This window comes from Podarcis raffonei, chromosome 16 (assembly GCF_027172205.1).
Source record: "Podarcis raffonei isolate rPodRaf1 chromosome 16, rPodRaf1.pri, whole genome shotgun sequence".
Classification (NCBI taxonomy): domain Eukaryota; kingdom Metazoa; phylum Chordata; class Lepidosauria; order Squamata; family Lacertidae; genus Podarcis; species Podarcis raffonei.
In genome coordinates, this window is record NC_070617.1 from 35610594 (window position 1) to 35637879 (window position 27286).

Sequence of the window (27286 nt, forward strand, 5' to 3'; positions counted from 1 at the left end):
CATACAGATTTGCAGTGCAACTTGACACACAGCTACTCAGAAATAAATCCCCTGGAACAAGGTGGTCCAACACGGAGCCCACAAGGCCTTTTGGTGGCACTTGGCAGGGCAGGGAACTGGAAGTGGCTCCTGGGGTGCTTCCCCAGATTTGGAAAGGAGGTGGGAGGGCTCTAGGACTGTGTCTTTCCCAAAGCCCAGCAAGTGCTGCCAGGTTTTGAGGTGTCCTTTGGCTTGGTGCCCAGTGTGGGGGACCCAGTTGTGCTGCCCTAAACCTGGCACTACCCCCTGCCCACCAGTGCCAGGAAGGAGGGAGTAAAGGGCTAGGGTGAGAGCCACCTCCAAGTCCCGGGAGCAACAGAGACCTGGCAGTGCTGCTGCTTAGTTGGGGGAACTCCTCATGGGCTCTGGTGTGTGTAGGTCAAGGGCCTGCCTGGGGGCCAGGGGAGGTGAATCAGTGGGGTAGGGAGAAGCAGCAGAGATTTGGGGCCATCTGGGTGGGTAGGTAGTTGTGGAAAAACCTGCCTAGTGGGGAAGAACAAACATAGGCCCCTGGTTTTAGATGGACATAATGCTCTTTAAATCTCCCCCTTGCCAAAGATCTCACACTTACCCCAGGATTCCTGGGTTTTTCCTCATTTCCAGGCTTTACATCTACTAATTTGTCAGGTACCCTGCGCTTGTGTATTAAATTTAACAAATATTCATACTATTAATTGTATATTTATATATAATTAAATAACATAACCATAATGCAAACTTTAACAATATGGCCTGCAGGTTCTGTGTCAAAGTACTGCTGTGGCCCACTTGGTCTGAGGCTGAACCACCCTGCCCAGGTACAACTTGCTAGGCAAGTTCTGGAGGGGGCTCTTTTGCCTACAAATCTCACCCATTTCTGTGAAAAAGAAAGGTATAGCTGCAGTTACATCTAAAGATGTTAATATTTTCCATTATATATGTCAATGGGGAAGAGCAGAAATTTTGTTTGTCCAATCTGACTTGCTATTTGGATGTAAATTGGAACTGTTAAAAACAGAATGGCTCCAAAACAGGTTGGACGGCTTTCTAACACTACACATACAAGACAAATCTTGTGCCCACTACATATTTTAATTGACCCCAATTATTTAATGAAGACCCCAATTATTTAATGGGGACGCGGGTGGCACTGTGGGTTAAACCACAGAGCCTAAGACCTGGGGATCAGAAGGTTGGCGGTTTGAATCCCCGTGATGGGGTGAGCTCCCATTGCTCGGTCCCTGCTCCTGCCAACCTAGCAGTTCGAAAGCACATCGAAGTGCAAGTAGATAAAATAGGTACCGCTCTGGCGGGAAGGTAAACGGCGTTTCCGTGCGCTGCTCTGGTTCTCCAGAAGCGGCTTAGTCATGCTGGCCCCATGACCCAGAAGCTGTACGCCGGCTCCCTCGGCCAATAAAGCGAGATGAGCGCCACAACCCCAGAGTCGGTCACGACTGAACCTAATGGTCAGGGGTCCCTTTACTATTTAATGAAGAAACAATTGAGGACTTATCTTTTATTTAAGCTTACTGTGTTCACTCATCCTCCGGAATGAAAAGTACCAATAAATTCAGATTAATGTGTTAACAGTTTATTGAAATGGAAAAATACGGTTCTTTAGGAAGAACCATGTTCAAAAAAACCAAGTACACTTTATCAAACAAAACATTAACTAAAAATTCATCTTGCTGAAGTCACAAGTAATAGCTTGACATAATACTAAGTGAAACAGCATAGCATGATGAAACAAGTGTTTGTTTTTTTAAGCTCCACATTCAAGACATCTCTAAAGGGGAGAAAAATGTCTACGATACAAGTTATCTTCCCATACTGTTCTTCATCCTCTCCTGTAAGATTCACAAGTAATAGAGATTCTCTGACAGCGACAAGTTAGGTTCCCTGTGTATGCTCTGACCCACAAGGAAAGCCAGCTTGTGGGCATATTGGCAGGGAGCAGGAACTCTAATAACCCCCTATGGAGAAAACAAACACATTACAGGAGGCAGGTACAGCAAGCTGGTGCCCTCCTCTTAGGCACATCACAAGGTAAAAGTTGCACTTTCAAAGGACAAATATGATGAAGAGACAGGGCCTAAGATAGCAAAATTATCATTAAAATGTATATCTCATTTAAGCTGCCTCCTCCATTCCTCCTTAATGGAAATCTACCCAGAAATCTCCTTTCTGCTGCCCTCACCAACAGAAGTTAAAAATCAACAAGAATCTAAATAAATATTCTATTGAGAATGTGGCAGAGGGGTGGGGCCAAGTCTCTCCTGTCTCTTCTCAAAAGAATGACTGGAGAACTGTTACTTTCAAAGGACCTTCTTAATGAGAAACGTCATTTGGCCCCATCTGGAGAAATGCAGTTTGGTCCCAATGGATTTATGCTCATGGCTACAATGTACCACTTATGCTGGGTAATATGATTTTGTGATGGCCCTTGTGTGAGGTTCTGCAAGTAAACAGATTTTAATACATTCTCATTGGTGGCATTCAATCTATCAAAGCCACCCATAACAGGATTTCTGAGCTAGTTTGCGTATCACAATAAGTTACTCTTAAACTACAGTTTAGCCATCAATGTATCTCTGACATGCTATACAGATCCCCATGCAGCTTTCTCTGGGTTCAGATTAGATTACAAGACTCATTTGAGCTGCACTGGGTGGGAGGAGCAGAACGGAATGGAGCCACATGCATGATTCTACCAGGCTTTTAAGGAAACTGACTTATGACATGTGAAGAATCACCTCAACAGGATGCAATTATAGTTTGGTGGGCTTCTTCAAGCCAGTTTTCTGCTTCAGACACAGACAAATGTGTTAATCAAAAGCAGCATGCATGGTCAGGGAACACTTAAGCAAATTCAGCTAGTTTGCTTGTCTGCTTACCAATCTGGATACCCTCTGCCCTGTATTTCTGCCTCCCCACCCCACCTCATTTAGAATTTTATTGATTCTTAAGGAATCAACTAGCAGGCTAATAAGCCTTACAAAAATAAAGTTGCCTTACCAATTCTCTTTCTACCCCAAATGGATGATTGTGAGCAGAGGAGCCCACAACAAGCTTTTTGCTGGAACTCACATCTGTTCCCAAATGTATTGGAGCAAAGCAGAACAGAACTAAAAGTGGAAAGTTACTCCTCCCCAAGCGTTCAGAGCAAAGATTTTGAACCTGATTTGCAGAAACCCTGCTTATTAGAGGACCTGGGAGGAGTTAACTCATTTGAGGATATCATCATCTGCTGAGAGAGAAGCATATTTATTGTACATATACTTACTGGCCAGTTGTAATACATATGGCAGAGCTTGTATGTTAGCCTCTGCATGTAGTCCGGCTTCAGCGCACTATTGTCATAGATTACATTGTAGTGGGTTGGTGCAACACTGCCAGTTCTCACAGACTGACTCACAATAAAGAAATCATACCTTTAATAGAAGAAAATTACAATTCAGAATGGAATTCCAGACAAGTGCAAGTTAAGGAGCACATGCTATGAGGGGAGAAACTTTGTGCTAGCCATCATGCAATGGCTTTTTCCACCTGCCTTGCCCCACCCTTCAGCCTTAAGAGCCTTCGCAAGGGAGCTGTTTCTAGAGGAAGGAACTGTGAGGGGGGAGAGACTGTTTGCCATCAGTGTGTGGTTGGTTTCACCCCACCTCCAGCCTGAGGAACCTTCAGAGGAGTAGCCGCCATAGGCATTGTGTGTCTTTTAATGAGCTGAACAGAAAGAAAGGTTATGAGGCATAGGGATGGGGAATGTGTGTGCATGAATTTAACAGTGCTTAGTTTGTTTTTTGGTTGCTATTTTGCTACTGTTTTTAATATTTTTAGAGATTATAAGTGCTGTATTGATTTGTTAATCATATAGTATGACTTTGCCTTAATTGTGACGTTCAACTTATTTTTTAGTTGTTTTGTTAATAGTGTTTTATAGATTGCAATTGTTTAGCTGACGACTTGTTATTCTATGATTCTGTATTTGTAAGGTTCAGGTTATTTACTGTTTAAGCTGCTTTGTAATTCATTTGAATGAAAAGTGGCATAATGAATGACCTCTCTCCCCCCACCCCACCGACAAAAAAAGAATAATGCACACACTTTCCGAGGTTTTGCTTAATCTATACCAAACACAGTGTGTGGGATGTTCTGCAACTACAGAACCAATGGCTCAAGTTGAGCATAGCAAGTATCTAGATTTCTTGGGTGCTTTCCCAAGTGCACCCTTTGATTTAGCACCTTCATCTGAAGTCCACTCAAGGTAAATATGAATCAGAGGAGTAATCCATTGTATTCATTCATACAAGGATACCTTCTCACACTGAAGTCACAGTTTACAATAAACTGTATTTCACTGTGGATGTACAGAGGATCCCAGATTACTTCCAGAATCTCATCACTCAATACTTAGTTGTCTCATGGGATGAGAGAGAGAGGCAGCATCTCTCACTCCTGCTTGCTCTCTAGCTTCCTGAAAGGGGGCAGGAGCCCTTGTGCCAACCAAGGTACATTTAGAAGGCAGTGGCAGGGAGCAGGTCCTAAGGAGCACTAGGTTGAGGCATGAAAGGAGGAAGGGAAAGTTCAAGTGCAGTGTGCTGAATTATAGCAAACTTGTTACAGCAAGACAGGGAGGAGACCAGAAGGAAAAATATACTGTATATGGAGAGCAGATTGTGGTGGCAATAAGACCTGATTTAATGGCAACTGTGCCAAAGGCATCACTTGTGGGTTCAGAAACAGACTGGGCTGAGACTCCCTGGCAAGCCTGAAGCAGTTTGGCCCCAGGAGCAAGTTGCTGAGATTGTGGGGGAAGGAGATTTTCCTCTGAGAGATTAATAGGCCACATAGGAGGCCACATAGATCAACAAAGTCAATTCTCTCACCCACTGTGCTGGAGTCCACAGAAGAAAGCAGCTCCTGGGTCTCCCTATCTCTGCAGTGGCTGAATTGAGGAGGGAACTTGCCATGCACGGAGCAATGGCGGGATAATGTGCAGCCTTGCCTTTGCTCCTCCACAGCCATGGAAGTGTTCAGCCTTGGTGTAACGGGCGAAGAGGCAGTGAATGAAGCAGGCATGGCATCACAGAGACAGAAAAGCCTCCAGACTGGGAGGAAGGACCTTCGCCCAGCTCCCTGAGTTCTCAAAATGGCAATGAATGGCCCACAATTATGGCTGCCTGGGTGCCGGCTATGACTACTGCTAAATGCTACCCCTTGCTTAAAATGCAGCTTATGCTTCCCTTGTCTGCTCTATGTTAAAAGAGCTTCTGACTTCAGGCCCAGAAAAGAGCACAGAGGAAAAGGAAAGAAAGCAGAGTTTAAAAATTTAAAGGGATTTTGTTTTTTCAAAGGTGGGTAAGGAGAAGGAATGCAACAGAAGAAAAGTACAAGGTAAAGAATAGCAATAGAGAGGGAAACTCCAGAAAGGATGTTGTTCTGAGCCGAGAAAGGAAACAATGATCCTCAACAAGAAGGAAAAAGTCTTCTGTTGAAGTTCTGGGTGTTTCTTGCCTCTGAACTGCAAGGCAGAGAACACGGCCTACTTGGAGACCTCTGGCATCCACAGAAGAATTGGCTATTTCCCAGTCAAGAACCATAGCAAGAATACTGGTTATTAACAAGGATTTGGCAAAAGCAATCCAGACAACAGCTCAATTATCTTCCATATGCACAAAGTTTACTTGCAACTTACCATTCTGGTCTGGTAACTTCCAAATCAATTACTGTGCCAGGAGGTGGATTCTGAAGTCTTCCACCAAGCTGAGCAAAGAATCTTGTATTCACACGCTTCTTCACCACTATCACTGTTAGCTTGGGACTTGAGAAGATCACATAAGAAGTTTACATACAGTTACTACTTTGAAATAAAACAGTACGTTAAGAAACCTACTCTAATATGGTGGCAATTAAGTACAACAGAAACACTTTTACCAGGTAGTGGAAGGCTAGGCTAGACCAATGAGAAGTGGTTCAATAAAGCCATCTCATTTACCCATTTGATATTCAGGTATGCCAGATGGCATCACCAAGCTTACCTTTTATGGAGCCATTGCATGTGATTAACCATGACATGATCATGTCGGATCACTTAACTTACTTGTAGTCCTGCCCAACAGCTTTCAAGCACTCCAGAAATTGAGGAACTTCATAGTTAACCAAGGTTTTCAGTTGACCATCTCCAACACCATCTCGATACACAATAATGCGAGAAGGCATGTGGTTGTTGTAGGTATACCAAGTCCTTAAAGCAGCTTTAGGAGAAAACATCAGTGCATCAATTTACTACTAATGTTATTCCCTTTGGCCGCCAACACGCCATTAAATTAAAAAAGCAGTCTGACTGTATATAGCCCCTCCCTCCAAATGTCAAGCTTAGTAAAACTGGTTTCCTTCACACTCGTGTTCTGAATGGAAGCAATTTATCTTTTTCACAGGAATAAATTAACTGTCAACCCTGCTAAGACAACTTCCCATTAAATTGAATTTTATAAGCAAGCATGTTATAAATCAGTTTGTTATATAGCAATTTGCCTGCTTAAAGGATTACTTTTCATTTATAAAATATTACTAAAAATGGAAGGATCAAGAAGATCAATTAAAAGAGGTGTGGGGAAAGTAGACAACAGGGCAGATAGTCAAAGCTGGGGGGAGATATGGGAGAAACGCACGTTGAAAATGTTGTCTATAAGAATGAAAGAAATTTATTATAAATTGGGTTGGAGATGGTATTTAATACCAGTCAGATTAAATCAAATAAACAAAGAATATTCGGTGTTATGTTGGGGGGGATGCCAGGAAACTGGGAATTATGTTCACATGTGGTGGGGGTATAAATATGTACAATTTTGGGGGGCAAAGGGTGTTTAAAGAGATAACAGAAATCATGGTGTTAAAGCTGACCGAAAGTTCAGAGGTTGCATTATTATTATTTACGATGGGTGGAAGGTTCATAGGCTATGAAGGACTTGCTCACAAATTTATTGACAGTTGCACGAATTATTATAGCTAGGAAGTGGAAGGGGCAAGGTGAATATAAAATGGAAGAATAGTATTAAGAAGTGTGGGATATAGCTATTAATGATAAATTAACATGTGCCATTAAGGTAAGACGGGGAATATGCAGAATAAATGATTTTGAGAAGGTACGGACAGCGTTTGGAGAATTTTTACTGTTACACCAAAAAGGGCTCAAACCATTACAAGACGTGTTGAAATTTGGGGAAGTTGGATAGTTATAATGGAACGGTCTTGGGTGGGGTGCACATTTTTATTATTTATGATTGTTACTTTGTCAAAATAAAAAATAGGCAAATTAAAAAAAGGAATGCTTTTTAAGTTTCATCTTAACCAATATACTTAGCACTCCAATTTGTGTAAATTTAAAAAATATTTGGGCATGACCCAATCCAAGATAAAACACCAAGTCCTACTGGTATTTGTGAAGGCAAAACATATGCCCATCTCTCCCAGTGAAGGTAATGGAATTCAAAAGTATCCATTTATTAACAGAAAGATAAGCTTTATTTACACCAGGCATAGGCAAACTCCGGCCCGCCAGATGTTTAGGACTACAATTTCCATCATCCCTGACCACTGGTCCTGTTAGCTAGGGATGATGGGGATTGTAGTCCCAAACATCTGGAGGGCCAGAGTTTGCCTATGCCTGATTTACACCATCCCCACCCCACTCCCCGGTTGTATTTGCATTAGGAAAACTGCATGAAGCAAGGATAAACAATTCCCAGCTGCCACTGAGTGCGGAGTGGAGAGCTCTGACCTGCTTTCAAGAGCAATGGGCTATTGGTTGTGCCACCAAAGGCACCATCAGCAGATTGGGGCATGGGGCTGGGCAGGTCTTTACAAACAGCTTGGCAAACCTGAGCAGACCCATGGTTACCGATTCATCAGTCCCTTAAAAAAAAAAAGAAATAGGGAAAATGACACACAGCAGTTCTTAAGTATTTAAGTTTACCTTGCAAGCATACTTTAAGTCCATCTACAAGTTCTTGTCCACGATCTTGAAGGACACAGCGTGAATACCAACTGTTGTGAAAAAAGAAAATGCTTCAGCCAAAATAAATTTTCCTCGTCATTACTGTGACAGCAGCCAAGTACCTGAAGTCTCTGTATGATAACAACTGAATTTGACTATATTACAAAGTAGAAAGTGTGTGCAGCACAAGCCAGGCAGCTGAGAAAGTTCACGTAATGCTTTTGATTTCTCCGATAAATTGCCTTTCCATAAAGAAAACTAAAAAACAAAGTGTTGCAATTAAGAAAACAACAACTTCAGATTTTTACCGTGTCATTCCCTGATTCAGGCTTGCAACAAATCCTGCAATTGACCTCCGGCCAGCTGTGGTGTCATGGTAACAGTCAATTCCTACAATCATGAGTTGTTTCAGCTTGAAAAATATTAGAGGAACAGAGTGAGCTACAAACTCAAAAATCCAAGTATCCAATATATTAAAAATTAGCTTTTGCACCAGTTATGGGAGCTATCCAAGAGTCATACTCTGATCTCAAAGGGCACAGTACTAGCTAGTTGGATATCCTCTTAAATTCCTATTAGTCTGACCCAATCTCAATCTACTGATACAAAATAAAATAAAAAAATTCCTTCCAGTAGCACCTACAATTAATAGTAGAATTTGCTGATGTGTTTACAGTGACTGTTGTAAGTCCATTAAGGCGAGTATCATATTTGAAGGTTTCTACATAAAACCAAAGCTTCTTATTCAGTCTACAAGAAAGTATTTATTAGCAACTGAAGGGTTTTTTAGTATGGATGTGCAACGGCTTTGAACGAATACTGAACCAATGTGAGCTGTGTTCTAAGGTATGCATGCTTCAAAGGCAAACAAGTGCATTTGGGCAGGGGAAAGGGGGAGAAGACACTTCTACAGTTCTTCCTTTTTCTCTCTTTCACATGGTGCTAGCACTTAGGGAGTACAAGCTTTTAAACTGCAATCCCAAATCAATTCCAGCCTTTGTTACTGTGTGGGCTGTTTCGGACAACTCCCCAGTTCCCTTTTATCCTGATAGTAGAGAAACAAAGCAAGAAGCTAGGTTAAACAGATCACAAAGTCAACAGGAAAAGTCAAGTGGGATTACAAAGAAATTGGGTTAAAGAATAAAACTTCATAAGCCCATCTAAGCACATTCAGTATTTATGTGCAGGCATTTGACAATGTTAACAAATGGAATGAAGTAAACAATAATACTTGAAAAGAACTTACTGGTATCTCAACACTCCAGAGCTCCCCACCCATTTTACAGTTCATCTGTAAAGCAATTTTTGTGGCTATGGCCATTACTGTCTGGGGTTTACTCAATGTCCGAGCAAGCACACATTGGCTTGGAGTGGGGCAATCGGTACACAAGTATTTCTTGATTGCATCGTACTTGTCTTTACGGTTACTGGAGAGGAGGCAGACCACCTTTTTAAAAAAATGAAAGAAAAACTTCAATATATCACAATTACTATTGCAAAGTTTTCTATCTTCTGGCATGCTTAAGCTACAGTGTTCTATGTAACTAGGGCCAGTTGGCCAACCTGCATGTCTCCCAGCAACATACTGATGTGTAGGACCACAATGGTGGCCTTCCACAACCGGATGGAATGATCAGTAATGCTCAGCATGCAAAGCCCAAAATATGGAATGGCAGGTCTCTGCAAAGCGCTCTGTAACCTGCCTATTGATGATGGGTCTGGAAACCTTTATCATCCTAGGCTCCCACATTCTACCAGATAACAAGGAATCTGTACATCTCAAGTCCTTGGTGCAGCACACATAGATCCAAAAGCCTCCCTGGATGACAAGTCTGGTGGACTGGTTTTGGGAATTAGCTAATGCCAATGCACGTTTTGTTCAAATAAACCAAGAAAAACAAATTCAATTCAAGCTTTTTCCGGCATGATTCAGAGAATCTACAGCCACCACACCATGTTTCTGCATTATATCTTCTAAATCGCTTAATACATACCATCTTTGTATCTGAATCAACTTTTTGCTTCAAAGTTCTCAAATATGCTTCTGTCCTGTCCTCTACTTCAATCCTACAAAAAAGGCCACGTTTTACTGTACAATAGCAATGAATCCCTTTTAATAGTGCATACAGTGCCTAAGAATGCCAGAGACTCCACTGAAACTCTCAATTTCCAAAAGATAAAACAAAGATTAGGTGTTCTAGATGGTATTGCAAATTCTCCTGAACATTCCTATGGTTTCAAATTAGTTTATTGGAAATTCTGACAAATTACTGTGAGTACAAATTTTCTTGATTTAACCATCCTAGTACAGTACAATTTCTGAAATAAAGCCATATAGTTTCTAGATAGTAAGTGTCTATATGGTACTTACATCATTGCCTTGTTCATCTGTATACCCATTGCTGGTGTGACTTTGAAGAGATTCTGTACTAATGCATTAGCTGCATCATAATTTCTCCGTGTGTAGATTAACAGCCAGTTATCCAAAGGCTTTACACTGATTAGAGATACTCCCCTGGTTTCTTTAGACCAGTCTGCAAGTTGCGGATTGTAGTCAAACTGAATTAGAGAAGATTCCAAAGTAATCATCCAGCATGAACATAAATCCAAGTCTTAAAACATTTTTTCTTGAGCAACACATGTTGCTTGATGAGAATAATCTGTTCTGGCTATATTTTAAAATGCATTAAATGAAGTAAAAGGTTAACTTACCACTTTCCCTCCTTGATGGATCTTTTCTGACTGAACAACTCGTCCCGAAAAGGAAAGCAAGTTGGATTCAAAGCTTAAGCCCCAATCATGAAGTTCTTTCTGGACATTATCATCTCTATTTAGATATATAAAATAAAAACACTGGAGTTACATTATTTGTGCTAATCTGTTTTTCTGGGAAATAGGCTCATGTTTCTTAGCAAATCAACACTGTGCAACTATTATCTGAATATGATTTAAGTAACGTACTTGTTAATGTAATCAATGAGCCTTCCAACTTCACGCATTCTCTGGTCTGGGGCAAGTCTTGTATGAACAGACAAGTCTTTCATAACAGTAAAATCACTTCGCATTTTATCGGTTAAGCCTACAAATATGAAAAAGATTATTTTTCACATAGGGCTACCATATGTCCACGGTTTCGCAAATCTGTCCCCGGACAAATTCCGTCCCCGAAATGTCCCCAGATTTGCAAATCTGTCCCCGGGAAACGTGACAGCGGCAGCCTCAGTTGGCTCTGGCTGGCTTCAGGAGCTTCTCACTGTTGCGCATAAGACACAACATATGGGGGCTTCCGGCGAGGAAAAATGGCGGGCGCCACAGCAGCGAGCAGCTCCTGAAGCCAGCCAGAGCCAACTGTGCTACCAGGCTGGCTCCAGGCTGCTGACTGCCGCTGCCGCTGCCAAAGGGGAACCGGGGACGTCAGGCGGTACAGATCTCCTGCCCCCTGCCCCCTTTGTTTTGACTGATCGGGGGAGGCTCGGCCGGCCAACCGTTGCCCGGTTTTTTAAAAACTCTGTGCATTTTTGTTTCACAGGGTGCAAAAGAAGGGCTTTGCACCTTGCCAGGTAGAGAAACAGTGCCTTGTGCCCCTCCTGGGCAATGCTCACCCGCCCACGACTCCTGAGCCTCCCTCGATCTGTTGAAACAAAGGGGGAAGGGGGCAGATCAGCGGGGAAGGCTCGGGATATGCATGTGTGCTTGGGCCCAGGGTCTTTTGCCTCTCCATCCCCACTACTGACTCCTTGTTGCTACTCAGCTTCAAAAGAAAGAAAATGCCCCCAGATTCATTGAAAAAAATCTGGTAGCCATAACACAGAAACCACTCTTTCTTATCCGAATATACAGCTAGGCAATACTTAACTAAATTCAGTTCTCCCTGTGCGTCCATGCGCTCACACCCCCCCCCCACAAGCACCTCATTTATTATCCAACTGCTACAAATGTAACTGTAAGATTCCTGTGAAAGAGTGTTAATGTGAAGGACCCTATCAGCACTACATCCATAGTTTAGCTTCCAGAACTATGCTGAGTGGTGTCAACAGTACAAGGTATGGCTGTACTCCGAAGTAAAAATTTGTCTTGATCCAGAATATTAACAAAAATATTGAGATGCAGATAACATGACAGAAAGCTTACTTTTAATTGTAATATACCTGTAAGGTAGCAAAGTTCAGGAACAAGTATGGCTGGACCTGCCATGACACCTCCTGGGCCTGTCTTCCTCTTCGGCTGACTCACCAAAAGTGGTTGATTCAGGTCTTTGATTTCTTGGCTATATTGCTGTATTAAAAGCACATCATCTAGAATTTAGTTTTGCAAAACTTTTTGACTATGAAGTCAGAAGGAGCTGTGTCACATGGAGAGATGCAGGTTCCACAATATCATAAATATGGCCAACGGAAGATGCTAGCAGCTGCAACACTTCTGAACACAGAACATAATGCTAGGACCCACTGAGTGGCATGCCACAATGGAAAAAAAGAAAATTAGTTTCACATCCTTTAAATAATAGAACAGGCCTATTTAAAAAAAACAACACAACTCTTCCCTCCCCAAACTAGCCTTGCAGTGTAACCTTTTGCAGAGTGCCCTATATGGCAGAAAATGTGTTGAACTAGATCACCTGGCAAGGTCCAACAGAATGGACTGTGCTTGGTTTTAATACATTGTGATCTGCCCTGAGCCTCTGGAATGGAGCAGAATATAAAGTCCAAGTAAAAAACAACAACAGCCACCACCCAAAAAGTATCTGTACAATCTATAGTGTTGTGAGTTTGGGGGAAAACCCCTAAATGCTAGAAATTAGTAAATGGCAGAATTTTGATTATTTGAGTATTGAAGGGATGATTGCAGACCAGAGGAAAAACACAAAGCTTTCTTTCCAAGTCAGGGCCTCACCTGGGTTAGAGGTTGTTAATATGACAAAAGGTGTTAATATGACAAAAGTCCATCTAATAGGAAACCTGAGCCCGGGCAGACAAGATTGCCAGGCTAACTGGGCGTGAGGTGACAAGAAAAGATTGTTTTGAGCATGGTGTGTGGGGTAGACTGGAGAACAAACATTGAGATCCATCTTGGCTGAAGGCCAAGGGAGTGATGCCTTTGGCTCCAGTGCTGTGGGGAACAAACCCTGCCTGAGATGACGATGCTGTACACTCTGGGCTCCCTCTATGCAGACTGAAGGTGTAAATATGTGAATAAATCATTTCTTAAAGCTATGACAGTCTCTGCTGCACCTTCAATTCTTGAGCAGAAACCCTGAGTGAACGCCTGAAATGCCCTGGAGTCTTGCTACTGCTTGGCAGAGTGGGGGGCAGCACCCAATTTTTGTAACAATAGTAATAAACTCCCTACAGCCACTAAAGTTCTGCAAATACTGGAGATGCTCAGCATATTCATAAAAAATACATCATTTGTGGATGTACAGGTAAGGACCAGAGTGGGGCTTATGAAAAAGCAGCAACCCTGCAATATAGTTTCACTCATCTCATGTTCCAACATGATACTGAGCCCCACATCTGCCAGGGGGAGCCAATGGCAAGGAACAGGAGCAGTGAAACAACACATTTCAGAGCAAAGACTGGAACACCAAGCTGCCATTTTTAGTGTCAACCCTATAGTTTTTGTAGTTTGTTATTTCACCTTGAATGGAAGCCTACCAATACTTTACGTCACCAATAATTACATAAAGGGAGACAAGGGAATGAGTGAGATGAAACAGATCCGCCTGTACAGGAGGCAGAAAATGGACTTGGGGTCTCTACAGAGGCAAGGCAATCTACTGAATATAGAGACTATAGAAGTCTACACCCCTTTTTTCCTCTCAAAATTATTTCTGGATTCTCACATAAACAGTAGCAGAAGACATGCCTTTGGGGTCGCAAGTATTTGCCTACAGTTCAAGATCCATATCTTTAAATAGCTAAGTTCACTGTATTATTTAACTGGTAAAAAGGAAGACAAACACAATGAGTACTTTTTGCAAATCTTAACTTTAGAAAAGCTAATGAGAAGGTTCAACACAGTGGAAGCCAACGTATCATACCATTTTGTAGTAGTCCATAAAGCTGATTTCAGTTCCATCTCCCTTCTTAAAGGAAGCTTGGGGATTAGAATCCCAATCAATGTCATCAACTCGGTATGTTTTGTTGTTATATCTGGCAAAGTTTTGAAAAGTTCTGTTAATCTTGCTTCCTTTGTGATTTCAGCATAAAACATGGTACAAAAAACTGTTAACAATACTAAATGACTCGGTATCAGACGGGAAACTGCCTTAGCATAACAGGAAAAGGGACATGGTGATACTTTCAGGCCCCCCAACTCAATTTGAAATAAAGCCTCTCTCAGTTGATTGTTTTATCCAAGTGCTGGAGAAAAGAAAAAGGATACTGTCAGAACATTTAAAACTCCTATCAAATACTTGCCCAAATCTGAAATAGAGAGGAGCTCTGAAGAGAAACCCCTACAATAAGCAGACAAACTTCCTTGATTTGCAGAAAAGCCCTGGAGCAAGTAGGATGTAGCCCACCTTGGAAGCCCTTTTATGAATGGAGAATTTATATTAATTCAGCAGGATAGGGGAGATTTATGACAGAAAGAGCATTTCAGGTCAATATTCCATTCCAGGGATAAGCAAAGTGCCCACAAAGGGGTAAAACATTATCCCTTACAATCGCTAAATTAAGTTGCTTTATTTGAAGTCAGATTTTTTCATTCGGAGGGCAATAGTAACTTTGTGCCTTTTGCTTACAGTAGAATATACTTAAATCAGCCCTGCGTCAACATTACCAGAACTCTGCTAAAAAGCCTTCAGGGGCAGAAAACTAAGTCAGGGAAGCAAGCAATACACCTTGCAATGTATGCACATCCTAAACACTGTTTTGTTCCTTTAAGAGAAACACTTATTTATATTTTGGACCAGTAATACCCTTTTAAGTGCTTTCAACTATGTGCTCTTTAGCAAACTGTTCACTGCTTTCAAATATACTGTGCTAAAATAAGTAGGAACAGTGGAAACACAAGTAAAGCAATACTATCCATTTATTAACAGCAACCAACTGTTTCTATACACAATCTAGACAACAGGTACTGCAAGCATGGCTACAATTCCCTTCTGTGAGATCAGGTGTAAGTAACCCCCCCATCCCCGCAAATGATCAAACAAATCTTACCTTGTAAGAACAATCAAGCCAACCAGTTCTTTAGCACATATTTCCCTGAACCGCTGTTCTCCCACCTGCTCATACATGGAATACATAAAATCCAAAACAGTTTCACTCCTGAGAACTTTGTGGCTCACATCTGTGCACAACATGATACTTGTTTCGTATTGCAGAATGGAAGTTGTAAAACCTGGCCAAATCATCAACCTGCCATACAGACAGAGGACAGAAAGTCATATCACAAATTGCCATTCAGTGGCCTCGTTTGCAAGAGATGCTTTGTTTGATTGAACCCTGCCTAGTAAGTCAAGTATGGTTTGTTTACAGTTAACAGATCACAATCTGCTTATGTACTGTACTCTGCTTTAACTACACAGGAACCAGGCCAACACTTTGAGAATACAACTGGATATTTTTAGGAGAAGCTATTCATTTATAGTTACAATCATGCTTTGTAGAATCTGCCACTCAACAAAAACAAACACAATTTCAAACACAATTCCAAAGGTCATGAAGTCAAAGATGCTTTCCTTATTTCTGAAATTCTAAATCTTCAAAATTTTATCTGAAAATTTATAATCCTCTTTCAAAAAAAATTACAAGGCAGGTTGCAACATACAAAACACAATAAAACCTGCCTTTGACAGAATTAAAAACAAACAAAACATCAGCAGATGCTGGTTGGTTTAAATAAAATTTCAAAGTGCAGTGCAGTTTTCAAAAGGTACGTGAAAGAAGGCAGAGACAACTCCTGCTCAACTTCTACTGGCAGGGAGTTCCACAGGGCAGAATCTGCCCCACTGAAGGCACACTAAAAGCCAATCAAACCTCAGGGGCATAAGGAGCCACTCTAAGTGCCAAAGGTGACATATTAAGGGATCAGGTGTTCCTTAAGGAACTTTGGACCTAAGCTGTTTAGGGCTTCGTGAATTAACACAAGCCCTTGAGCCAGCCAAAAGCAAATTGGCAACCAGTGCAGCTCACTCAGCAGTGGACTAAGATGTTGCCAGTATCTGCTCCTGTAACCAGTTTGCCTGCTGCTTTATTATGCTCTAGCTGCAGCTCTCTGATGAAATACAAGAGCAGCCCCACATAAACCAAATTACAACAGAGAATTGAAGTTACCCTGCATGGCCCACCATGGTCAGGCTGTTGAGATCCAGGAATGGCTGCAGCTGGAATAAAAGCATTCCAGGCCACAAAATTCACTTGGACCTCTAGTGGAAGAGATGGAAACATGGTAAGAAGTACCCTCAGACTGCATACAGTGGTGCCTCGCAAGACGAAATTAATTCGTTCCGCAAGTTTTTTCTTCCTGCGAGTTTTTCGTCTTGCGAAGCACGGTTTCCCATAGGAATGCATTGAAAATCAATTAATGCGTTCCTATGGAGACCGCTTGCCAGGCTGGCGGTGCGGAGAAGGGCTTTTCTCCCCACCGCAAGCCTTCAGGACAGGTACGGGAACAGAGGGGAAGGCGCGCAGCGCTTCTCCTCTGTTCCCGGGGCTTGCGGTGGGAGGAGGGTTTTTCCTCCCCACCGCCAACATTCAGAACAGCATTCTGAATGTTGGCAGTGGGAAGGAAAACCCTCCTCCCACCGCAAGTCTTCAGGACAGCCATCCGAAGGCTGGCGCGGGGAGAAGGTCTCTCCACCCCACCGCCAGCCTTCCGAGGAGCCTTCCAAAGGCTGGTGGCGGGAGGAGGTCTCTCCGCCCCACCGCCAGCCTTCGGAGGAGGTCCGAGGACAGTGGGGAAGACGTGCTGCGCTTCCCTGCTGTCCCGGAGATTTCCCTATGGGCTTTTGTCTTGCGAAGGAAGCCCATAGGGAAATTCGTTTTGCGAAGCGCCTCCAAAATGGAAAACCCTTTTGTCTAGCGGGTTTTTCGTCTTGCGAGGCGTTCGTCTTGCAGGGCACCACTGTACCTGCTCCTTTAAAGGAAGCACACCATCCAGAAGAGGCAATTGACCCAACTCCTGGACATAGTAACCCGCTACCCAGAAAGTCTATCTTTCCAGGACGCAAGCTGTTCAACTGACCCTCAACCAGTCCACCATGGCCTAGATTTAGGCATCTAGGGCTTGCAAACCTTCTCCTGACACAGATATAATGAGAAATAGTCTGGTATCTACAGCATACTAATGATAACTTGCTCCAAAACTCCTAATGACCCCTCCTAACAGCCTCATATTGATGTTGAATAGCACTGGGGACAAAACAGTGCTCTGTTGCACCCCACTGCATAAACACCAGGGCCCCTCGAAGAGGACTCTCCCAGTGCAACACTTCATTCCCAACCCTGCAGTTAGGAACAGAGCCACCACAGCAGTGCCACTGATGCCCATCCCACCTATTTTATTTATTGAATCTCAGGGCAGTTCACAGAATAAAATCAAAATACACAATCAAAATGACAACAACTCAATAACCCTCCCAACCCCCATTTTGAACATAGTCTGTTCAAAAAGGATACCATGGACAGTGGTACTAAAGGCCATTGGCCTTTTCTCTTAAAGCTCATCCATCAGGGGAACCAATGTTGATTCAGTCCCAAACTCATGTCTGAACACAAACTGGCAATGATCCAGATACAGTTAATCCCATCCAGGAATGTCTGCAGTTCTTCCACTCGATAAAAGAGAAATGCCCCAATAATCACCATATCCTGAAGGTACACTTGCCTGCTTCCAACAGAGACATGTTCAAACATTTCCACAATTAATTTTCTAAATAGGCTCAAATAGAAAATCCTGCGACCCACATACAGTACACACATCTTTGCAGTCAGCACTGTCTTCTAACTGCTAATAGGGAAAAAATTGAAAGAATACATTCCTTTGGAAATGCATTTCTAAAAAGTAAACATGCAGTCCACCATGTGCAATGGTGACCATCTATCTTTGTTCCAAGTAGACAATAAAAGACAAGTGCACACCTAACTCTAGCCATAGATCCTTGCAAAAGTAACTTCCAGCCTTACCAATTATCTCATGCACAAAAGTGAAGAGTTCTATCTCAGTGGCTCTTGAGTCACACAGTACATGTGCAGATGTTGAACATAAAAGTTCAGAGCTGGAACTGTGTGAAAGCCTCACTGCTTTGAAACAGGCAGACAGGAGAAGCTCATCACTGTAGACCAAGAAGCACAGCAAATGGGAGGAGTAATAACCTACTCCACTTTCAGCAATGGGAGTTATTCAGAAGAGGCTGATGAAAAAACTGTATTATCTACATCAGTGTTCCCCAACCTGTGGGATGCAACCTGCAAGTGGGTCACAGAGTCTGCAAGTGGGTCATCGGCTTCTTCAGCTAATCCAAAATGATCATTGCCTTTAACTGGTATGATGAATATCTTAGAACTTAGTTTCATTTGCATATGATAACGCTGCATTTATACTGGTAATCTAATATCAGAAAGACTTAAATCTTCAATTTTAACACTTGGGAACTGCTCTCTGACAGCACATCCAGTGGTGGTTCACAAGATGCTTAGAACCAACTAGCTCCACAGCCCGGGGTGTGGGTGCCATGCAGCATGAATGGCCCTGGCACCAAAGTTTGTGGGTGCCTGGCCCCTTCATGGGGAATTTTGTGGGTACTTGGGCCTCAGGGAGTTGGCACCTATGTTTTGAGTGACTATTACATCTTGCTTCTAATGTGCAGGCACCAAAGGCATGCCATCCCTCTTACAACAAAAAGTTATAAGAGGTAAGTGTGAAACCAACAGCTGCCGAAGAACTATGGTCCACGATACACGTGACAATAAATCAATGGGTCACCCAAGTCAATTTGCCAAGGCAATTTGGATTTATTGGTCACCATATCAAAACGTTTGGGAACCACATGACCTTATCTACAAAACGTAACAAAGCAAAAACAGCTGTTGGTCTATGCTACATATTTACTGTGCAAAGTACACTATATAAAATTTAAATACAGGATATCAAAAAATTACGACATTATCCAAAATAGGTATGAGACACAATAAGCTGTTCAGTAGAGTAAAAATTGGCTGAAAATCTGTTACAAGAGCACCAAAACATTTAAGCCCTATTTAATTACCTGTGCTTGGGAATACTGATTGGGTCACTTGGATTGTAATAATTTCGTCCAATTTGCTGCAAATTCATTATTTTCAGTAGCCTGGAAAAAAAATATATTTGGGAGTGGTTAGATAATAAACAGTGCTACCAATCCACAGCATAGCACCTAAAATATAGGTTCTGCCATGGTTTGGCTAAGGTCTTTCCACAAGTCTCTCTTGAACATTTATAGAAAAGAACACCTCAGTTCTGTTTAAGTACTTCTTATGTGGCAAGTCAGATTTATAGAGATTTTACATAGGCAACAACTCTTAGCATCATCCGCACAACCATTTCCTTCCAACCACACACTGGTATGGAGAACCTGAAAGGTAGCAACAGCAATAAGTTTTGTTGAGGAGCATGTCACTAATACCAAAAATCCACAAAACATGTGGTAGTCAAGTGCACTACTGTCAGAAAATGGAGAGACAGCTAAAGCAGCCCACTCCCTTCTCACCCTGGAGCACAATGAAGAGCAACTATCCAGGATGTTGCCCTGAAGAAGCTAGCATCAACTGAGCACGGGTTCTTTCAACACACTGTCACTATAAAGCAAGCAGGATAAAAACTAGGTGATTTTGTATGGCCCTGCCTACGGAAGCAAACAGGAAAAACTCACTCCACTCAGTGGAGGAGAGTATTTCAGAGTAATAAAGCTAGCTGACTTACAGTGCATTAAAAAATCTGGCTCACCACAAACAGAAGACCAATATGAGCTATCAAAATAAACATACTGCTGTCCCATCACTTGTATTACTTTCTTTCACAGGAAATCAACACTGAAAGCCAACCTTCTAAAAATAATGTTGTAAAACTGTAGGCATGTAGGTGAAGTAGATGGCAGCTCATTGGTTAAAGTGATTGTAATCTTCACAGTCTCTCCTTGTCGGGTCTGACTAAACACTTCAGAAACCTGAGAATATTAAGTGACAAGTTAAATATCTTAAGATTTTGCTTTACATCAAGGGGACACACAGATCAATCCCTTAAGAGTGGTTGTTGGCAATTTGGTGCCTGTGCCCACGGAGTCCCTTCCTGGTACCCACAGGATACCGTCCTCACCCACCTCCCAGCAAAATTAGACCTCAAAGAAGCATTCTATTAGTGTTTGCCTGGTTTTAGTGGACATGTGGTGCTCACAAGTTTCTCTAGTTTGCAAATATGTTCACAGCATAAACCAATAAAGCACCCAGCAGCAAACGGAATACACATCTCAAGCCATTTGAGCTTGTTGCTATGACCACCCTGAACTTCAGAGCCAAGGTGAAAAGCACACATAGCGTAGAAGATGCAGTGTGACTATTGTGTTAGAAAGTTTAGGCATTTTTAAGAACTTTAGAGCCACCATACCTTGTTTTCCAGTTTCTTTGGCAAGAACAAAATTGTCCCATCAAAAGCATGTGTCCGCCCAATTAGGTCCTCGTGCTGAAACAGCAAAGCTGAACGAAGACGCCGGGCTTCCATTTGTGGATTGTAGTCAATGTGGTATTGGAACAAGGCCCATTGTGGACGAGAAGTCAGCCGAAAATGGTTTGTGCTTAATTTTATCAGAGTACCTGAAGCACCTGAAGAAAGGCATCCAGCTGCTATCAGCCATCTCTTGCTAGCAGAGAAGTTAGTAGTCATAGAACAGAACTCCAAGAGCCCCACCGGAATTTAATACAGGCATGGTGAGCCTTGGACTCCCTTTCCTCCCCCTCCCACACTGGCCTTCATTTAGCTTTCTCTACCACCTTGGAAATTTAAATAGTGGTTTGGGAGTTCAACAGAGCAGCTGCTAAATTAGAAAGGAATACAGCATCCTTATTTATTATTGCATAGTACTTATAATTTACACATTCGTATGCTTTATAATCGTGTACCTGTTTTAGAGTCTTTAACATGTGCCATTGATTGACGAGTATTTACGCCAAGGTCATGGAAGTCTCTACGGCGTCCACCTCTTTCTCCCAATGACATTTCTTGAAAACCAGCTGAAATCTGAAGTTCTGAAATTTTGGGAGGAACCATCATGATTTGCACTTGTTTACCCCCCCCCCCCCGAAGTATCAGCAAGAAATTTCGGTTAGTTAAATCTTAACACCGCATCTCTTGGCAACCCAGAGTTGATGAAATAACCTTGATGGCCGAAAGTGAGGAGGAATTAAAGAACCTTTTAATGAGGGTGAAAGAGGAGTGCAAAATATGGTTTGAAGCTCAACATCAAAAAAACAAAGATCATGGCCACTGGTCCCATCACCTCCTGGCAAATAGAAGGGGAAGAAATGGAGGCAGTGAGATTTTACTTTCTTGGGCTCCATGATCACTGCAGATGGTGACAGCAGCCACAAAATTAAAAGACACCTGCTTCTTGGGAGAAGGGCAATGACAGGCCTAGACAGCATCTTAAAAAGCAGAGACATCACCTTGCCAACAAAGGTCCGTATAGTAAAAGCTATGGTTTTCCCAGTAGTGATGTATGGAAGTGAGAGCTGGACGATAAAGAAGGCTGATCGCCGAAGAATTGATGCTTTTGAATTCTGGTGCTGGAGGAGACTCTTGAGAGTCCCATGGACTGCAAGAAGATCAAACCTCTCCATTCTGAAGGAAATCAGCCCCGAGTGCTCACTGGAAGGACAGATCATGAAGCTGAGGCTCCAATACTTTGGCCACCTCATGAGAAGAGAAGACTCCCTGGAAAAGACCCTGATGTTGGGAAAGATGGAGGGCACAAGGAGAAGGGGACGACAGAGGACAAGATGGTTGGACAGTGTTCTCGAAGCTACCAGCATGAGTTTGACCAAACTGCGGGAGGCAGTGGAAGACAGGAGTGCCTGGCATGCTCTGGTCCATGGGGTCACGAAGAGTCGGACACAACTAAATGACTAAACAGCAACAACAACAGTAATGCTGTTTATAATGCAATGCTGTATATAAGGCTGCTAGTATGTGTATTTTATATTATTTCCACTAAGGTCGCATCCACACAATGAGTTGCAGTCAACTCTGTTCCATCCGGAGTAGACCCATGGAAATGAATGGTTGGGCATGCCCACTAATCTAAAGGACCAACTCTTGAGTAGAACTAGCATTTGATACAACCCAATGCATTTAAAGCATATGGTTCCACCTTAGGAATCCTGGAAACTGTAGTTTATGTGTGCTGGGAACTGGAGATCTGTGATGGGGTGAGCTCTGAGTGTTAAAGTGGTAAAAACCAAGGGCATGCAACCATCCAAGATATCCCACAAGGCAGCAGAGGTTTAGGATCAAGCTCTCCTTCTCCTAGATGAGCTACTTCAGCAGGTTGATGAGCTTCATCTGGAGCACATGCAGAAACTACCACCAGCCAGTGTGATGTAGTGGTTAAGAGTGATAGACTTGTAATCTGGTGAACCGGGTTCGCCTCTCCGCTCCTCCACATGCAGCTGCTGGGTGACCTTGGGCTAGTCACACTTCTTTGAAGTCTCTCAGCCTCACTCACCTCACAGAGTGTTTGTTGTGGGGGAGGAAGGGAAAGGAGATTGTTAGCCACTTTGAGACTCCTTCGGGTAGTGATAAAGCGGGATATCAAATCCAAACTCTTCATCTTGACCATTGGACCCACTGTTAGGTCAATTAACCAGAGCCCTTCTTCGCATGCAGGGGAAATCCCTAACTCAGTGATGTTGGGAAAGATGGAGGGCACAAGGAGAAGGGGACGACAGAGGACGAGATGGTTGGACAGTGTTCTCGAAGCTACCAGAATGAGTCTGACCAAACTGCGGGAGGCAGTGGAAGGCAGGAGTGCCTGGCGTGCTCTGGTCCATGGGGTCACAAAGAGTAGGACACAACTAAACAACAACAACAAGGTTAGAGATAGCCCACAGTACCAACACTACTTCCAACGCTACCTGAAGCAAAGGGAAACATTTCTCAGTAAGTGCTTGGGGTAGTACTAGACAATGTTGAAACTGAAGCATAGATATATAAGCACTGCACACAAATGATTATGAGGTTAGGACTGCAAGATTATAATTTTAAGTCTTGTATTATATAAATATTGTAAAATAAATAAAATAACTTGTTTTATTTCCACATTTCATAAACTCACAGCAGTAAATCTTCCTTCTCATAGCAAATCCAAACAGGCAGTATCACAGCAGAAAACAGAAAAAGCTAAACGCTAATTAACTGAAACTTCTTGAAATCTAACGCTAATCCAAACAGCAACATAATATGGAGACAACAGGCTCTTTTGAACAACAGTGGTCTTCTGCTGCACTTACCTTGCGATCTTGGTGCAACAGGTCCTCTTTTTTGCCGCCCACGCCCAATTAGTTCTCCTTCAGCTGGTGGCTCAGCTTCAGGTTGCTGAGCTGCAGTTTGCATATAGGTAGGTGCCTGAACCTAGATAATTCAATAACAATTAGAAAAGAATGCTGGCCACTCACCATGAATATCCAAGGTGAAAGAGGCATCCAGATATGACTCAACTCCTAAAACTGCCCATGACAGGGAGATTTGTGGGTTATAAAAGGTTAGGTGGTTGTTCTAGGTGAAAAAGACTCTGCTGAAAGTTCCAGACAGACCCCAATCTTTAGAGACAGTGAGGAGACTTGGGTACCAACAGCTGCCTATGATACTATGGCTTCTGAACTGGCAAGAAGGCTCCTTCTTACTCTCGTGCAGAGGGACTCATGGAGACCCACCCGCTCCAATAATATGGCCAGCAATCTGGACACAAGGAATGAACCTCCTAGAAAACCTTTTGTGAAGGACCTGCAGTGGCCAACAAGCCAGCAGAAACAATGGTATTAAACCCACTCTCCCCCAATCCAGCCAGTCTACCTCTTCTTCTTTTGCTGTCCCTGAGGGTTGACCTTTGGCCACTAGCAACCATGCCAGACAACAAAAGGGAAGGAAAAACACTGTGGAAGGTATGAGGATGACATACAAAGATCCTTTACAAAAAAAGAGGAAAGCCAGAGAAGGAAGTGTAACTCTGAAAATCTGAATATCATTTCTTATTAAGCTTATGTCACCTGAGTTATTGAACACCTTATCAAAGCCCACAAATGGAAAATAAAAACACTTGTGTTGACTCTTGGGCACAAAGTCAAGGCTGTGCAAGGCTTTACTAGCATAGTTTCAGTGGGCTATTTTTATTAACCATCCAATGACTTTTAAAGAAGCTTTAAAGAAAACTCAAAGAAATTGGAATATAAAACTGCATGAATCAACACTCCCTATATCTAAATATCCAATCCTTAAGCTTTTAAACACTCACCGTAGGTACTCCTACTGTAGGCGTAGCAGTCTCCTGGCCACGGGCCCTGCCCCTTGCTCTGGCTCTGGCTCTGCCAGACATGGTCGCTCAAGTAGCAAGCTGCAATTATTAAACGAAATGCACACATTTTGATTCCCTCATATTCCAAGAAGGTAAAATATTATCCACCAGCATTCAAGCTAAAGCCACACACTGGCTCATTCTAATTTATGGACAACAAATGGAAAAGTCTTTGAGCACTATTAGAAGATGCTCAAAGAATCCTTTAAAAATAAAGGGCAAACTACAGATTAATAGTCTCATACTTTTTCTCCAACACTGAAACCAACACAAAACAAAGGCTGAAGGTTTCAGTGGAGGAAATGCGGGAAGGGCTGCTTAGTCACTTCCCTACATTAGCTTTTTTCTCATTCAAAAAAGACCCCCATGGTTTTTTGTCCCATGGGGGAAAAATTGTGTTAACTTGGTCCCTGAATAGTTTGCTGAGCTTACACAATACCATGGTATTTGGAAAAAATGTTCAACTTAGATCAGATGCTTTCTAGCATAGCACTTAAAATATATGTTTAATATTTATCAGTTTTATCAAAATTGTGATGTAATAAAAGTGCTCTCACCACTTCTGCATTAAAATAAAAGCATTTCTCTTGTATTTCATTTTGACAGCACACCGTTCAATTTACTATCCTATTTGTCAGATGTTAAAAAGCACTGAACAAGCAGCACATGTAGGCAGCAATTTGCATTTTGAGTGGACTCCTCTAAGATTAAGTTTATTCTATCATGTTTGCGTGAATCAGCTTTGGTTTATGCACCCAAATCTTTAAAACATTGTAGCAAATTCTTTTATTAACTTTGCTTTAGGAAAGCGTCACACTGCATGATTCTGGCCAGAATGATGCTGCATTTTATTGAACATTATTAACTAGGGGTTTTGCCCCCTCACCAACTCCACTGCTATTCCCTCCACATTAACTCCATTGGACTCTCCCTTCCCACCATGCAACTTCTAAGCTTGCTTTCTTTTTTCAACTCTTTCCCCTGCACACCATTCTCATTACCCCTCCTCTGCTATTCCGCAGCCCACTTTGCACACACAAACCATGATTATGTATTTTTTTGTATTTATGCATGTTTTTAAGATGAATAGACTCCTAAGAGCAAGCTTGTCAGTTAGCTCATTCAGTTAGTGAAGGTTATGTTCAGTTGACGGATGTTGCACATACAAGGGTGTTTGCTTGTTAATAAAAATATCATCTAAATTACTACACTAAATTGGGAATTTCATGCTAATGATAGCACATGGTACCAGGAGCGAAACACATTATGTAAAGGTTCATGTCCTTCCTTTCTCACACAAGGCATCTGAGGAATGAGAGAAGTTTTGAGTAAAACAAGGGAAGCACACAAAGGAAAATGGCTGTTTTAAACAATGGCAGAATTTTGAGTAAAGGTTGCTTTTTTAAAAGAAACATGATTTAACAAAACAAAATAGCAGCAATGGGTACAACTAGGAAGCTAATACAGCTGGGCAATATCTGGTTTTCAACATCGCAATAGATCATCAGCTTAACATCATGATATACTGATATGTCACACTGTCTGTAAAAAGGATGGAGCTATGTAGAAGCATTGGATGGTTTCACGGTTTTCCCCACATTGTTATTTTTGCATAGCGCATGAACACACAGTGATTCACAATATATTGCCAGGTCAAATTATGAAACCATTATCACTAAAGGGACTTTGAACTAGTTTCGGACAATATATCACCCAGCACTAGAAGATAATACCAAAAAGCTTACACAATTCCTGCGTAAGCTCCCATTCCTCCTTCTCGTTTTACTCAAACCTCTGCCACTGTTGAAAATTGCCACTTGCCGACCTATCAATCTGTGCTTTACTCAAACTTCTGCTGCGGTTTAAAATTGTCATTTTCCTCCGCAATGAAACCAAGCAGGCTGCCAGAGGGACATAATTCTAACATCCTTCTTCTGCCGAGCCCCCAGTAGGCTGGCAATTTCTTATCTAAACTAGCAACTTTTGGAAGCTAATTTCGCAGGCTGTGAGGCTTCAAAGTAAAAATCACTGGAATTTATAGCAACCACTAGATACATTTGTGCTTAACTCTAAGACACTGTGTCCCATGGGGCTTATAAAATTCTATTTTAAGGCTCCCATTATTTAGAATTAAGCCATATTTAACTCAAGGAAACTCCCTTTCACGTGGAAATGAGTGCACTTATACCTCTGACCAAAAAGGCTTGGGGTTATCACTGCTTTGGTATGAAGATCGTAACCTTCATTTTGCACAAGTTAGATTAAATGGAAACAGCACATGGGGAACCGTACCGCCCCCCCCAAAAGTCCACAAGGGAGATCTTACCCCAACAGCTTACCCTATACCACACAAAGGAGGTGCTTCCCACAGCTGCCAGCTCACCACACCTCCACTCCTCAAAACCTACCTCACAGGATTGTTGCAAGGATAAAATGGAGAAAAGCAGCACGTACACCACCTTGAGCTCCTTTTGAGAAAAGGGAGAATATAAATTAAACTTTCAGTTAAAATTAAGATTAAAAAGTTTACTCCAGACCTGTTACTACCTTTTTCTGGATTTCTGACCTATTTCTTCCTCCTTTCCTACCTTTCTCCTCACTCCACGTTCTTCACTCACCCCCTCTCCTTTCTGTATTCTTATTTTTCCATACATTTCCCAACCCCTCTTCAACTGCTGTGCTATTCACTCACCAGTTTGAATGCAATATCAGACATAGACACAAGT

The 27286-nt window shown here is 42.2% G+C and overlaps 1 protein-coding gene across 2 annotated transcripts; it reads right to left on the minus strand.

Moving 5' to 3' along the window:
* Positions 1–1593: 1593 nt before the first annotated feature.
* Positions 1594–27043, minus strand: PIWIL1 (piwi like RNA-mediated gene silencing 1). Of its 2 annotated transcripts, none has more exons than XM_053368877.1 (21): positions 26969–27043; positions 24501–24599; positions 23500–23620; positions 21115–21240; positions 20603–20817; positions 20044–20165; positions 19230–19310; positions 15181–15378; positions 14055–14166; positions 12163–12289; positions 10976–11093; positions 10727–10841; positions 10386–10573; positions 10009–10081; positions 9261–9461; positions 8323–8426; positions 7994–8064; positions 6119–6272; positions 5714–5839; positions 3302–3449; positions 1594–1991 (listed from the first exon to the last, which is right to left on the minus strand). In XM_053368877.1, exons 2-21 carry the CDS (start codon positions 24579–24581, stop codon positions 1875–1877), a joined length of 2598 nt encoding a protein of 865 aa, XP_053224852.1. In that variant the 5' UTR covers positions 24582–24599; positions 26969–27043; the 3' UTR covers positions 1594–1874. The 2 variants fall into 2 exon arrangements, with proteins under 2 accessions (XP_053224852.1, XP_053224851.1); XM_053368876.1 differs by having other exon boundaries at positions 26900–27040.
* Between the last annotated feature and the right edge of the window lie 243 nt (positions 27044–27286).